The sequence below is a fragment of the Podarcis tiliguerta genome, assembly GCF_965153285.1.
Source record: "Podarcis tiliguerta genome assembly, chromosome: 9".
NCBI lineage: Eukaryota > Metazoa > Chordata > Lepidosauria > Squamata > Lacertidae > Podarcis > Podarcis tiliguerta.
This window is the reverse complement of record NC_139542.1, coordinates 53,225,244-53,241,157: the sequence shown is the minus strand read 5'-3', so window position 1 is coordinate 53,241,157 and position 15,914 is coordinate 53,225,244. Positions and strand designations below refer to the sequence as shown.

General features: G+C 39.9%; 1 protein-coding gene across 5 annotated transcripts in view; it reads right to left on the bottom strand.

Moving 5' to 3' along the window:
* CEP135 (centrosomal protein 135) overlaps positions 1-15,914 on the bottom strand; it is a 34,364-nt gene that overhangs the window by 1,502 nt on the left and 16,948 nt on the right. For all 5 annotated transcript variants that reach the window (XM_083458049.1, XM_083458048.1, XM_083458047.1 and 2 more), the window contains exons 13-25: positions 15,594-15,737; positions 14,310-14,375; positions 13,114-13,265; positions 12,400-12,515; positions 10,552-10,706; positions 9,424-9,479; positions 8,467-8,635; positions 7,132-7,242; positions 5,188-5,373; positions 4,624-4,833; positions 3,295-3,497; positions 2,195-2,299; positions 629-766 (exon numbers count right to left, since the gene is read on the bottom strand). In XM_083458049.1, coding sequence (XP_083314175.1) covers positions 629-766; positions 2,195-2,299; positions 3,295-3,497; positions 4,624-4,833; positions 5,188-5,373; positions 7,132-7,242; positions 8,467-8,635; positions 9,424-9,479; positions 10,552-10,706; positions 12,400-12,515; positions 13,114-13,265; positions 14,310-14,375; positions 15,594-15,737 — 1,811 coding nt within the window. The remainder of the gene's footprint in view (positions 1-628; positions 767-2,194; positions 2,300-3,294; positions 3,498-4,623; positions 4,834-5,187; positions 5,374-7,131; positions 7,243-8,466; positions 8,636-9,423; positions 9,480-10,551; positions 10,707-12,399; positions 12,516-13,113; positions 13,266-14,309; positions 14,376-15,593; positions 15,738-15,914) is intronic.

Genomic DNA, 15,914 nt, shown 5'->3' with positions numbered 1-15,914 from the left:
ATAAGGTAAAGGTACCCCTGCCTGTACGGGCCAGTCTTGACAGACTCTAGGGTTGTGCGCCCATCTCACTCAAGAGGCCGGGGGCCAACGCTGTCCGGAGACACTTCTGGGTCACGTGGCCAGCGTGACATTGCTGCTCTGGCGAGCCAGAGCTGCACACGGAAACGCTGTTTACCTTCCCGCTGGTAAGCGGTCCCTATTTATCTACTTGCACCCGGGAGTGCTTTCGAACTGCTAGGTTGGCAGGCGCTGGGACCGAACAGTGGGAGCGCACCCCACCGCGGGGATTCGAACAGCCGACCTTTCGATCGGCAAGCCCTAGGCGCTGAGGCTTTTACCCACAGCGCCACCCGCATCCCTATTAATAATATACACTGGTATAATTTTAGTTACCCTAGCTACCCAAAAGACAAAGCAGCTCCTTGCATCCAAGAATTCCCTCCCCCCCCCCCCGCCATTACATTCATACGGAGGAGCCACAGAGCAAAGGTTTACTGTTGTCAATCTGTAACTTACTCTTGGAAAAATGCTAACTGCAGACCTGTTCTGACATTTCATTTTACGTTTCATATTATGAAAACGAATAACGTGTCAAAAAAGTAAACACCCAATCTATTCAGTGGCATACCTGTCTGCTTGTTCTGTTACCACTGCAGCTGTTCTTTCTGGAGAATGTGAAGTTTTAAAAGTTGAACTAAGTGGGGATGAGGCACGTAGCGAAGTGGTAGAGAGACCATGTCGACGCATCTCTTGAATGGCACGCTCCCTGTTAAGATAAGAAATTGTGAGCGTATCTCCATGCATTTTGCCACATTGGAAGCAAGTTGGAGCTATACAGAGAGCTAATAATAATAATAATAATAATAAGCCACAGTTCTATACAGAAAGAAGAAAAAGCACTGTCAGTGAGAGAGCATAAGGCGTGGAGCAGAATATGCTGATTCCCTCTTTCCTCGTTCACCCAGAACCCAAGGACAACTTTCCAAACTTCACATTTATTTATTCATCTTCCATCCCAAAAGGAACCTGTTCATTAATATGTTCAGAGGAGGTGGTGAGCAAAAGGGGGTTTATTGCCCCTATTTAGCCATCTATTCTAGACAGGGGAGCTGGGGGGGGGAGGGAGAAAAAGAATTTCTTTGTCAATAATTACTATTCCACTGTTTCCACATAGGAGGTGGACCTTGGTATGTATTTATTTGCTTTGTGTTTGGTTATGAAAGGTTTATGTATGTGCAAATCTTACTTAGGATAACATGCCAAAAATAAAATAACATTACAGAAAACAGCAAAGTAAATGAAAAACCAAACAAATACGGAGCGTGATCCAGACAAAACAAAATACTGTTTTCTTTTCAATGGGAGAAGTTTGAACAATGGGGTTAAAATGTTTTAACTTTGGCTAGATTAGCCCATATTTTATTTTCTACAGTACAAGAACACACCAACTTATTTTTTATTTACCTTTCATTTGTGAATTTTGAGAGGACACTGCAGAATTTGCCACAATTTTTCCTATTGTTTTACAGACTCCCACTACCAAAAGGAACAGTAAAATGTGACTAAATAGCTAAGAAAACAAGGGGGAAATTAAATGTTTTCAAAATAATGGGCAAAATTACAAAGGGAATTGTGGTCTCTTGAACCTCAGTGCTAGGTAAGTGGACAGAGTTGCAAGCGCAAGGCCTTTTGATCCAGTGGAAAGTGTCAATTAATGAAGGGAAGATTTTTGCTTATTCTACCTTCCCCTGCAGTTCCCAGCATTCCCCAAAAAATGCTCTAGAGATTTCTCCTGCTTCCTGTCCACTTCCTCCATTAGTGGATAAATAATAATAATAATAATAATAATAATAATAATAATAATAATAATAATTTATAACCCGCCCATCTGGCTGGCTTTCCCCAGCCAGTCTGGGCGGCTTCCAACCAAACATTAAAAGCAATACAGCATCAAATGTTAAAAACTTCCCTAAACAGGGCCGCCTTCAGTTGTCTTTTAAAAGTAAACTTGTGGTGGAAAAAACAGCATTCGGAGAACTTATTGGATTCCACTCATAATTCTGTAATCAGATTTTTAGTCAGCTGTAATATTAAATATTTTCTGCAGAATAGTATACATAGTACTTTTATATTTCTTCTCTTAAAAACATAGGATTTGTGACACTGGGCACTTTTATAAAGCAAATTCACTTACCTTTCAAATCGTTCTGTTGTCAGCTGCCTTTTTACAATATCATAATCAGCCTGCAGCTGTGCAAGTTTATTTCGAGTTATTGAAACTTCCCTATTAACGCTCGTTCTAAAAATATTGCAAACAAAGAAAGTTCTTAACAATTGCACAGTTACAGATGGCATCTTAGAGGAACTTTAAAAATAGCGGCAACGAGGCAGATAAACAAGGAGCAAGAAACAAAAACAAAAAAAAACCATATACGCAGACATACAAATGTGTACACACAAATGCAAACACACACAATGAAGGTATTTCTCAACTGCAAGTTTGTAACGATTATTGGGGAAGATTCTTATCAAGGTCAGTCCAGTTAAAGTATTATGCTTAGAGACAGAGTCATCTCAATATGAAACTTAAGACCAGCTCACAACATTTGCTCATGCTGCTAATTCCTTCTATATCTTTGGAGATTTCAAGTGTGAGGAATCGGGATGTGAATCAGAAACCCAGGGCTACATAGGACTGCACTGAGTACCCCAAACATGTAGAGCAGGGGTGTCCAACTTCCAAGAGGCTGTGATCTACTCCCACTATAAAAAAACTGGCAGTGATCTACCCATCAAAGTTGTTGAGCTTTCGGGGGGGATCGGGGTTCTAGGGACACCCCATGATTGACCTGTTGGACACCCCTGACCTAGAGGGAATTTAGCACTCCTGTTCGCATGAATCAGTCTCTAAGGCAGTTTCACTAGTTCCTTTACTAGTTTACCATGGCAACATCTGACCCTATGAATGGATGTGCAGTGAGACAGAACTACAAAATCACTGTTAAAATAACATATGGTGCTACCCTTAATTCCAAGTAAATGACATTATCTTTGGGCGCAAGTCTAGGAGGACCGAGGGCTGAGACAAAAATAATAAAGACTTAAGAGTTTCCAGCAACTAAGTTATGTAGTTTGTGCAGAATGGTGTCAGAAATTTTGGATTTTATCAGGTGAAAATGTTTATATATATATATACAGCTAGGTTTTTCATGAGGCCAGATATCTTTGCATGAAGTTATAAACAGTAGCTTTAAAATGATGTAAGAACAGTTGTTCTACACTTTACAAACATACAATTTACTCTCCGAGAGTGTTAACTTGTCCTTAAGTAGCTGTATTTCTGAATCTTTCTCATGGGTTATCAAATGATTCTGAAAATCTTTGTCTCTGCTGGTAGACAAGAGTGTTTCCAAGTTCTGTATTGTAAGCCGCTCACTGGACAATTGTTTTTTTAACAGTTCTGTTTCTGCTCTTGCATCTTCACATTCTGATATTACCTAGAACATAAAAACAATTCATTCTAATTAAGGGTTTCAGATTAAATATTAAAGGTCTTATTCATAGGCATCCTTTCATATAGGCAAATTCTATGCAGATGCTCAACTTTATGTTCCTTCAACAGGTTTAGGTAGTAGTGGCCTTGTTTGCATGTCACATTAAATCAAATTATAGCTTACCAAGACCAAACAAGAATGTTGGCTCCCCATTACACCTGCTTTGTTCCTCTTTGGGCTAAGCTAAGGCTTAACATGCTGTCCAAACCCTTAATTGAAATATGTAGTCAAGATTTGTTCTTTGCTTCAGATCTTGCTTAATGGGAAGACACCTTAATCATTAATGAAGCAAGTATCTGAATATTTAACCATCGTTAAGTATAAACCAGTATGCAACACCATGGTTTGAAGTGGGATTGAATTTACCCTGATTAAACATTACAACTAGCCTGAATTTAACTTGTAACTTATCTTAAGATTCAAGCGAATACAGTGGTATCTCGGGTTACATACACTTCAGGTTACAGACTCCGCTAACCCAGAAATAGTACCTCGGGTTAAGAACTTTGCTTCAGGATGAGAACAGAAATTGTGCTCCAGTGGCGCGGCGGCAGCGGGAAGCCCCATTAGCTAAAGTGGTGCTTCAGGTTAAGAAGTTTCAGGTTAAGAACGGACCTCCGGAACGAATTAAGTACTTAACCCGAGGTACCACTGTATTTCTTAATTTGAGGAAGTTCACATAAAAGAAGACTCATGTCCTTGCCTCTGTGAAATGTAGGATATGATGTAGGGCACTGCAGGGGAGGCGTAATTGCTCAGATTTGGTCTTGGATCTGAGCTAAGTGAACACATGGAAGTTCGTGGAATGTTTCCCACTTCCTCCTCCCCACAGTGGCCTCCCATGCCCATTGCTCAAGAGCTCTTCCTCCACCCTCTGAAGAGGCATTTCAGGGGCCACAGCTTACTGCAGGGGAGTGGAGGGGAAACTTGTTTTACTTGCACTTTCTCAAGTGAACTATCTTAGGATTCGAATCCTTGGGTTTACATTTTAGTGTCACATTTGACCAGCTGTATTAAGTATCGAATTTATTTAGATGTGTTGTGCTGAGAGCTAAGTTCTTCCTCTTACCCTCTCAAACTCCATAGATTTGGATGTTAACTGACGTGAGAGACTTTCTTTGCTGGACTCCAGTTTGGCACACAGCTCTCTAACAGAAACCACATCAACAGAGATGGAAGACTTTTCTTCTTTTTCACGTTTGAGACTCTCCTCTAGTTTGGCCATACTTTTTGCCATTGAAGAGATCTGTGATTCATAAGCTTGGTGGGCAATGATATGCTATGTGAAAGACAAATGCAACTCTATTATTACATGCAGGCATGTGACACTCCGTCTCACCGCACGCTAACCCAAATTCAAGCTTCCTTGATTGCTGAGTTAATATAAAGAAAACAACCCCCACCAACTTGTTCCCCCCCCCCACCAAAATACACTTATAATCATTTATAAGCCCTAACATGCTTCGAGAACAGAAATAGCTCTGAAATTAGTGTTCCCATGAGCTGAAACGAATTATTAATTAACACACCTTGTCCTCTGCAGAAATCTCCAATTAATGCAAAGGCGTATGATTAAGAAAGCACATTAGGAAAAGGGACTAGGTAATAAAGTTCAGCTAGTGTCAGTAATTACCTCCTGAATTTCTTTCTCCAGTAGTTCCGCTCTCTCTCTAAGATGTCTTCTCTCAGTATCAACAGAAAGGAGTTCCAGTCGTACAGAGCTGCTTTGCCCCTCAGCTTGATGGGCCTTGACTTCCCAGTTTTCAGCTTGGCTGTAGAGCATCTGGAACTTTTCCAACAGCTCCTTGTTTTCTCTTTCCTAGTTCAACGCAGCAATATATACCATTGAGCAATGAATCACTGTATCAAATGCTTTCTACCCACAAGAAATCATCACACTGCTTCACTACACATGGTAGAAGAGTTTGACCCTGAACTTGCGCTCTTCTCCATTCCTTCCTCTTAAATATATATATTTTTTTTTACATCCTCATCTTTGTTTACAGTGAGGCTGAGTCCTTGAGTTAGAACCTCAAAGCATTTAAAGCGGCTGTTGCTTTTACAAGTTGATACAAATTCTGATGATTACACATAAGAAGGGTGTCATATTTTATGCTCTGTTGTATAAATTTCCAAGGACTAAGTGGGGCAGGAATGGTCTTTTGCTATTATCCAAATGTATGCACACATAAAACCTGTAGCTCCAGCATGTTTAGTTTTTAAAGCATTTTAGAAGTTTGGAGTTAATGGATCTTTAAAGTAGAACACACAGAAACCCCAAACTCTTTCTCAGTCTAACTGAACATAAAAAGCTATCTGCTGATTCGGAATGTGAGATACAGAAAGATTCCCTTTCAGAAGAACTCACGTTGCTCAGAGGTCTCTGGGTTATATCCTTTGCCTTTGCTGTTTAAGGAAGTTTTTAAGGATGGATGTTTTATTGCTTTTTAAATTATTATTGATATTCTGTTGGGAGCCACCCAGAGTGGCAGGGGAAACATAGCCAGATGGGCAGGGTATAAATTATTATTATTACTAACAACAAGTAACAAATTGCATGCACTAGGAATCTGTAAGTTTAAATCATTTTAAATACCTTTCACAAGCAGAATTTTAAAAACAATGCTGTGCTACATGGACTATGTTAATTGCAATCATACTGAATACACACAGAGTTTGTTACTGGCTTCAATTTAACAACCTGAGAGTGGGCATGACTCCAGCCCTTTGCACGGGGCTTGAAAGCTAGGGCTCCAATACTCAGTACAGTGGAACCTCTATTTGCGACCATAATCCATTCCGGAGGTCTGTCCAGAGGTCAAAACGGGTCACTGGGAGAGGCACCATTGTGTGCAGGCAGTGATTGCCCACTTCTGCACATGTGCAAACGGCAATTGTCGCTTCTGCGCATGCGTGCACGGCGATCGCTGCGCATGCGCAAACAGTGGCAAACCCGCCGGTTACTTCCGGGTTTGCCATGGTCATGGCTTGGAATGACCATAAGAAAAGGTGGTGGTAAGTAGAGATTTGACTGTAGTGTGCATGTCAGCTGCTGAAAGAAAGCAGGAAGTCCCTGACTACAAAACCTAATATCCTGCTGTATTGCCTGCCTAGTCAGGTCTTGAGATGCAGCTTCTAAATGCAAAAGCCCTACCCAGGGCTGCAACTTCTGTTGTAGCCAATAAAAGAGGTTGCAGTGTGTGCTTGGTTGGTGTGTATACTTGTGTGGTGTCCACAACAGTTGTTCTGGTTTGCAAGTGTGCCGATGGGCCCAAAAAGGGTAGAGACCCCTGGTTTAGCATTATGTTTGAATGCAGGCATTGTGGTGGCAGTACAACAGTTAGGCTATATCAAACAGTATTAATATCAAAATCTGTACCTGAAGCCAAATTGTCACTTTTGGAATGTATAAGCTGAATGTTTATTTCATGTTTAGTTTTAATAGTTTCCAGCCATCGCCACCTCTGCAGCACTCCGCTTGTGGGTTGATGCTAGGCCATGCCTGATCTTAACTTTTAAAACATGATACACCTGATTAATAAAATATTCATGGGAACTTCCAAATGCACTTCCTCACCTTTGAGGCCATTAAACTTTCAAACCTGGAGACTTCTGTTATGTAATTATGAACTCTAATTTTCATTTCTTCTTTATCACGTAATGCTGCTTCCAGTTCAGATGAGATTGCCTATTTAGATGACAAACCATTACAAATAATATTACATGCAAATAAAAGAAGGCTAGCTCTCATTTGGTAACCCTGTGCCTGAGCTGTACCAGACTTCAGGCTTCAGGTGGATATGTACTTCTGCATAGAAAAGAAATTCCCTATACATAAGAGATCAGGGAAACACTAGTTTTCTATGTTTTGAATTTAAATAAAGGAGCATTCTATCATGCAAGTCCCCCATCTGCAGTCTGAAATGAAAAAAGCCCAGACAAAAATTAACTACCTGTCAGGGAACTGCCATCGGAGCTGGAGGAGGAGAGAAGGCTCCAGAGGGATGCCGGAGAGGGTCCCAGTAGGGAGAGAGGCAGCCCATCCACTGGGGAAGGAAATCAGCGTAACACCAGTGGAGAAGGGGGGCAGATGGGGGAATCGGAGAGGTGGCTCCAGGACTCCTCGCCTGAGACCAGCGGAGAGGGCACGAGTACTCCGCTGCCCACACCCACTTTGCGCAGAAGACTTCCGCGCAGGCAAAGTAGGAGAAGACTGGGCGTCAAACAGCTTCTATGCTGGAAGAGGTTCAAGAAATGCCCACTGACGGATTCTGCCAGCGACTGAGGCAGCCACGGAACTTAAGGCTGTCCAGACAGAAAGGGTTCAACCAGGCAACCTAGCCAGGAGTAGCGGCAACTTACGCACGAGCAACCTCTAGAACCATTACACTACCCTAAAGGGAGAACTTGCCCAATAATGGCTAGATTCTAACTTAATGTTGTTTGAACAATCACTTGATGGCTATTTTAAAATCTTACACTTTTTACGGCTAAATGTAATCCAAAGAAAACATGTAAAGAAATACAGTTCCAGGGTAGAAAATCTGGACAGATGGCATTCCAAGTGGATAGCATCACATTTAAGCAAGGTTTGGGGCAGTTCCTACATACATGGCATTAGTATACAGATGTCTACATCATGTTAATCCTCCAGGTGTATGCACCAGTGATCTAGTTTAAATATGATGTTGGTTGGTTGCACATAATCTATAACTGTTTTATACATATCTAGTGTCACGTTTAAATCAGCAACCCCTAAAGTAAAAAAATATAGATTGCATGTAATGCTGCCACTCTTAACAAACACACCAGTTAAAATTATCCAAGAGCTACAAATCACATAAAATGTAATTTCAGGTACCCAAACATTATTTAAAGCAATTGTGACATGTATTATTATGAACTATTGTACCTGATTTTCTCTGGCCATTGTGGATAGATCATCCTGTAATCTTCTGTTCTCTTTCAAGGCCATTTCTTTCACCCTGCTGACTTCACCAAGCTCAGAATGTGCTGCCTCGATCTGGCGACGGACGCTGGCTAGTTCTCGGTCTTTACCGCTTAAGGCATCCTTTAATTGGCTAGCAAATGGGGGATTTGGAAAACCTTAAACAGAATTTATCTTTTTGCATTATATAACTCTACGTAACAACTACATTCCAGTAACTAAGATGAATCATCTCAAGTGTTTTTAACTTTGCATTAGATAGTAATGATAACATTATTGTACAATTCCATCTTTGCAGTCTACATGGGCTTCTCACATTTCTTTATTAGCAACTTGATCGCCAAGCATTATGTCTGAAATTGTGGCACAGCACTATGATTGGTAACATGGGCCACATAATAATAATAATTTGTACCACCAAGTTATAGTTTGTTTTAACCATCTAGTAAGCCAAGACTTGGCCCAGATGTTCAAACTGCAGTTTGCTTTGCATAATATTAGTTTGCTGTTCTTCTGCTTGCCCTGCAAATACTCAGTTGCTATACTGAATTCCTTTGTAGCATTTGAGTATTGGCAAGGCACCATCAATTATTATCATTGGTTGGCTGTGGAAAAGATCAGGGAACATTACATTTTCCTCCTTGGAAATATTTTGGCAAAAAAACAGCCCTCCACCGATTCTTATGTAAGGTGCACAGAATTCCACCTTAAAGTACATCTGTAAGTGCCAAATTAGGATAATTGTAATTGCCTTAGGTTTCCCCCCTCCCCCAAATGGCCATATTTTAGCCTTCTTCAGAGGAACCATCTTCTTCACGTGAAAAGGTTCAATTATAAGTATATTAGCTTATTAAAATACTTTGACTGCTATAAGATGAAATTTCAGAGTCAAAAGTAATAATTTTCATTACTATTACTTACTCTAAGGACGACTCTAACTGAGTAAGAGTTTGTCGCAAATTGTGGATAGTTTTTTCCTATAGAAAGAAACATGATGGCAAAGATTATTGGTTTTACATAATTCACATCAACCGCACTAATAGGTATGATCAACAAGTGAAATACAGATGTAACAAATATACAGCATAATACAGTACTGTTACCAGTCATTCACTAGCAGTCTCTTGTAGTTTAATATTTAAGAGTAGCTGAACCTAAAAAAATTGGGTACCTTCAGCTTACTAATGGCCAATGATATTCAATATTCATTTGCATTTATTTATTTTCCTTTGGACTCCATTTTTCTTTTGGCCATCACTACTTATGGCCTGAAGGGACTGAAAGTGTGAGGTTACTGATATACCACATACCTTCCCAGGAAAAAATGTGGCCTCTTGTAACCATCCTAAGTTCACAGTTTCTTTTCACAATGCTGACAACACATGATTCTGACAGTAAGGCACAGAGAAACTGGAGAGCAGAGGTGGGAAAACTGTTGCACAACCCCTCCCCTTTTCACATTTACTTCAAAGTGCTTTTCCTTTCCCCTACTCTCTCCTGCCTAAAATGAAAGCAGCAAGGGAGCATATGGGGCATGGGTCAGCATTTCTGCTCCTACTGCTTCATGCCAGCAGTCAGAAAGCTGGAGGAGAAGGGAGGAAAGAAATACACGGAGAAGGTAAAGCTGAAAGGATCTCGGCAGCAGTTTCATTTTATAATTTTTATTACTAAATACTCATCTATTAATTCAAGCTTCTTTGTATGCATTAGATTGTGATCTCTTCAGAAGTACTTATAGGGCTGCTGTTTTTGGTGACTGCTGAAACTTAAGACTACAAACAATTTTTTCCCATACTCATTTTTTTTAATCATTAATGTACAGTTTGATTTTTTATTATGTTTTAAGGAAGCTATTGACAGTTACTAATTTTCTTCATTTCATAATTCTTTTGTTGTCTTTTATCAGTATGCACCATTCAAGACTTACAAGTCCTGACCTGGATCAAAAGTCAGGTAAGCAGAGTACAATAGTAGTACAATAGGCCTCCTCCTCCCAACTCCAGCCCATGTGTCCCCCTGATGTGTCTATTTCATGCCCCGTGTACATACCTTATTGGCTAAATTGTCATCTAGATAAGCAACTCTTTCTGTCTTTTCATCTATACTTTCCTGGAGGCTGTCTTTTTCCTTAGCCAAGACATTAATTGTACTTCTGAGCACACTGATGGTCTCATCCTGTGCATGGTGCTTATTACTGAATTTACCTGCAAATAAATAAATAAATAAATACTGTTTGAATTATGAAGAGCAGGGGCTCCCAAAATGTGGCCTGCAGACTACATTCAGGGGGGCTTCAGCATGTCTGTGGATTTGTGGTTGAAGATGGGAAACAATATGTTCATTGCAATGAAAAGTCACGTTTATTTCAATTGTATTTTAACTGCTTCTTTTATATCTTATTTTGTATTTTATTGTACTACAATAGGAATCTATGGAATAGAATAAAATTTAATTTATGAGAAATAAAAGCAGCAATAAAATGCAGTGGAAAAACCATACAGCATGTAGAACAGCACATTACAACTGATACAAAAGGCAGAAAAATAATTAAGCAGTTAGCAAAGACTCTTAGCAATTTTCAAGCAGTCCATGGGGGGGAAAGTTTAGGGATTTATTGATCTAGAGCTTAAAGGTGACACCTAATGTTGTGTGAGCAGACATTCACTCATGTAATGGAACTTCTCCTTCCCCCTGCTGCCTTATCTCTGACCCCTCACCCAACAATATCTGTTCTGGAGAGTTAGGGATCACCTGATGTAGTATTCTGGGACACCCAAAGGGCTACACTGGTGTGTGTAAGGCAGAGTCTGGCTGTGCAAGTGGAAATGCACAACTTGGCAAATATCATCAGACAACTTACATTTATCTGTGAGGTACCTTTTTGCTCAGTTTGTGGCACCTTGTTCTAGACTTTAATGATTGGCAAATCTTTACTGCTAAGGTATTGTCAATGGAAGTGAAGGAAGAATGCTGGGCAAATTCACCCCACTACAAACGCCTGCCAACAAAGGTCTTTTAAAGCTAGTCCCTTGCTCTTTGATGGCTCTGAAAAACTAGAACCCTGCCAGAGGGTATATGCAATAAGTGGGATTCTCCGCAATGTCTTCCACCACCCTCTGAGTTATGAAAAACAGCATGGGAGGTATTTGCATGAACAAGAAATAACAGGGAAACGTTCTTGCTTGCAGTCCTCTGGTTCCCCTCTTAAGATCTTTCTCAGCTCCTTCTCACATTCTCCTCCCTCTGTTTCTTCATTGCCAAATGAGGAATGGCTGAGAAGGATGGGAAAAGTACAAGAGGACAAGAGGACCCCTTCTTTCACGCCCATGTTTCTTTCCCTACTTCTAAATTTAGGGGTGAGGAATCTCCAGTTCATGGGCCAATGTTGGCATACCAGGGTGTGCAATTGGGCCTATGAGGCCATTTCTCCCCAAACCATGCCCACCAGTCAATAAGGTGACATCACTGGATGACTGGGTGCAGAGAGCAGAATTAAATCTCTGCTCATTAGCTGAGTGCTTCTTCTTCCATATGTTCTCTGTGGAGAAGGCATTGGCAAAGACATCACCTGATGTCAGATGACTGACAGGCTGGCATTCACATCCACCTGTCAAAGTTAGTCTGTGGGATGTGGGGAGATAAAGACTTGGCCCACTGGTTCAAATAGGTTTGCTGCTTCTGCTCTAATCCCTGTTAGTAGTTCAACACTAGAAAAGTGGGAAGGCATAATGGGGGACCAAATTCAATCCTACATTTGACAGTTGTTGACTGCTTGAGAAGAGGAAAGGCAGATGCCGCCAACATTCTGTGCCAAGAGTTAAACTAGTCCCAATCTCTTGACTTTTCAGATTAAGTAGTTAAGCCGTGAATTTTTCTAAGAAATAAAACAGCATTCACCTGTTTTTTCTTCTAGCAACAAAATTTCTTCTTGAGCCAAATGTAGTTCATCATCTTTAAGAGCCAACTGATGCTGCACTTCATCTAAAGACTTTTGTATCTGTTCATTTAGTAGTCTGCAGAATTGATATCCATTTTGGAGGGGGGTAAAAACAGGTGCAGGTTTTTAAATGTAAATAAGTTAGAATATGATAAGCACACCCTCAAAACACTGCAAAGCACAGAATTATGTAGCAAAGGGAATGACACTTTCCAATGAGCTTACAAAAACAGCAATTAGTAAATGTACCTTTTAAAGCTTTTTAAAAATACCCTCAGAAAACTAAACCCGTGCATCGGGATATATCAGCTAGAAATGCAGAGACACTGAACATTATACTTTTAAGGAATCCAATCTTTTATCTCCTGAAATTGGGGCACAGCCGAAACCTCTTGCTTAATGAAATAACTGGACTGAACCTAGAATGTGTTAAGTAATACTAAATTGTCTTCAAGCATATTCAGTGTTCCTTTCCATCATTACTGAGCAATTGGAATGTCCACATATTATTTTGAATTAAGGAACACAGCTTCCAATATGACTTTCAGGCAATTATGGAGCCTGCATCTCTATTTAGGGCCCGACAACGGATGCAAAGATTTCCTGTAAAATGACATAAATTAATAGATTTGAGCAAGGCACCAATAAGATACTAAATAAATGGCTGAACTTACTGAAGGGAGTTTATTTCTGTTTTAAATTGTGAAGCATCTTCAGACAACTGAGACAGCTGATGAGACTTAATATTTGATTCATCTTCTAAGCAGACTATTTTGTTTTTTAACAATGAAATAGTAGTTACTTGATCAAGATGTTCAGTCTCCAACTGCAGCAGAAAACAACACACAAATATTATTTTCTGAATCTGCTAAGAGCAGCATTTTTCTTGAGAGAAAAAATTAAGTATTTAAAAAGCTAAGCAAAATCCCAATAAAGACCAGTTCACTCAAATTCAATAAAAACCGGAAAACTATAAGACTGTTTGTTTCAATCCGCTTGTGGAGAGAACTCAGAGGTGATTGAAAAGGAAAATGAATAACGACAAAGAGTTGAGAAGATGGGACTGAAAACATCATTGTAAACATGAAAAGCAGCATAAATATAGATGATTGGACTCCTGCCGATCGCAAAGCATGGGTACCCCCCACAAAAATTTACAAAAAATTATAATTTGGAAAACATTTGGACTTTATGATGTGAATTGATACAATTTGGACTAATTGGTATGATATGCTTAATTTGGTAAATGGAAACTTAATAAAAAATATTTTTAAAAAAACAACTGCAAAACTACGGCTGTAATCTTAAACTCCTTAGAATCATAGTGTTGGAAGGGACTGCAAGGGTAATCTAGTCCAACCCCCTTCAGCACAGAAATCACAGCTAAAAGATCCCTGACAATGTGGCCATCCAACCTCTGATTAAAAACCTCTAAAGAAAGAGAATCCATCACCCTCTACGGTAGTCTGTTCCATTTTTTAGTTTTGGCCCAATTCTCTAATCTGTTAAGGTAATCTTGAATCCTGCTTCAATCTTCTGAGGTATAAACTACCCCTCCCAGTTTGGTGCCATCTGCAAATTTGATAAGCATCCCCTCATTAGTGAACTCCACCAAAATCTTTTAGATGTTAAGGCACAATGTAACGGCAGTAAAGCTCACAATAATGTAGCTGCCATCAGGAATATGAAAAGGAATTGCTAAAAGTTCACATGGTGTCTATTGCAAACCTGGTCTTGCAAATGATCGTGAGAAGTAAGCAGACAAAAGCCATAGTCTCAATCATAATTTGAATAGTCAACACATAAACAATGACATTCCATCACTACGCATTAATAAATTCTGATGCCAGCAAGTATTTAAATCACTTACTCTGTGAACAGTGTTTTCCAAGTCTGATATTTCCTGTTCTAACTTTGATTTTTCATCCTGATGGACCTTATGAAACAAAGAAAAACAACTCATCAGAGGGCATTAATTGTCTGATTAACCTTTGAGCACCTGATCGTCTAGGGAGCATGGGAATTAGGAGACATAAAGAAAACTGCACCTAATCTCTATGCCTTTAGAACACTGAACTTGGCTAATATATGTGCTATGTGGAAAGGTGAGGCAGGAAGAACAGAGACAGAAGGGAGGGCACATGGGTTTATGTCATGGCTGGAGTCAAAACTCATGACAGCAAGGAAGAAGCAGAGTTTATCAGAGAAGTTAACTCTTTTTTCAAAGAAATGGTATACAACTGAGCAACACTTCCCAGCAAGTCCTGCCCCTACAGAGCAGCTGCCAGGACTGAATGTCCCCACCTTCAACCTCCTCTAAAGCTCCTCCTTCCCAAGCAGCCTCAAACTGCATCTAGGCATCTCTAATCTCTGCTCCACTCTACACATCATTCTGTGTGTCATTGGAGACAAGGGAGCTCTTTTCTCCAAGCGGGGGGGGGCAGGACATCCCTTTCAAGCTGCTGCTGCTTTTGACTGGCTCCCCCCTGCCTCCATTTGTTTCCTGCAGGTTCGACTGAGAAAGAATTCCTTGGGAGCAGAGTCCGGTTATCAGTTGTTGAAGCCTCTCCTCTGCTCCTGATGACTCTGCTCCTGGTTCCATAGCAGCTCACATGGATACTCACGCAATGTTAATAGTAACAACAACAGAAGCAGTGCTTTTTTTTCTTTAAAAGTATTTAGGGGTACTCTCATTTTGACTCAAGAAAATCACCATTTTATAGTTCAAGTTGGGGAAAATAAATACAGTAAATGGACAAAAGTACAAAGATTCACAAAGGTTTAGGGGTATGCATCCTCCTAGAAAAAGCACTGTATATATGGGTCCAGAACACTCGAAGTATTATATGCAAGATAGCAGCTTATTGACTTCATCTGTAGCATGGTTCTCCCCAAAAAAACTGACGCTCTAAATTATTATTATTATTATTATTATTATTTATATACCACCCTTTATCACAAGATCTCAAAGCAGTTCACAAGATAAAAATGTGCCTTAGAAATTTTTGAATGGCTTTGGCTGCAATCAGTGAATTGACTGCCCTGCTTAATTGCACCATCCATGGGGAGTAGTGACTTTTGTGAGGTAACAAAGTAGCCCAAAGTTATCGCAAGATCGAACATTACAAAAAGGCATTATTTGTAAAATGATGACCTTTAACTTCTCTCTTAGTCCTTCTTTCTCTGCCACCACTCTTCTGAAATCGGACAATGCAATGTTCCGCTCCTCTTCTGCGTAACTTTGTGTCATAAAAGAAGTTTTTGTTTCTCTCCGTAGCCGGTTTAACTCATCCTGAGACTTAAAAAGTAAAAAAAATAAACATTTTTAAAGTGGATAAATAAAATTAATATATATGCAAGATATCAGATCATGCATGGAAGAAAGAAAGGCGTAAGATGGTGGGTGAAAGGAAAAAGATGGAGAACAAATAAAATGCTGCCAAATATGAGGAATTTGGCCCAGCATTGACTTGTA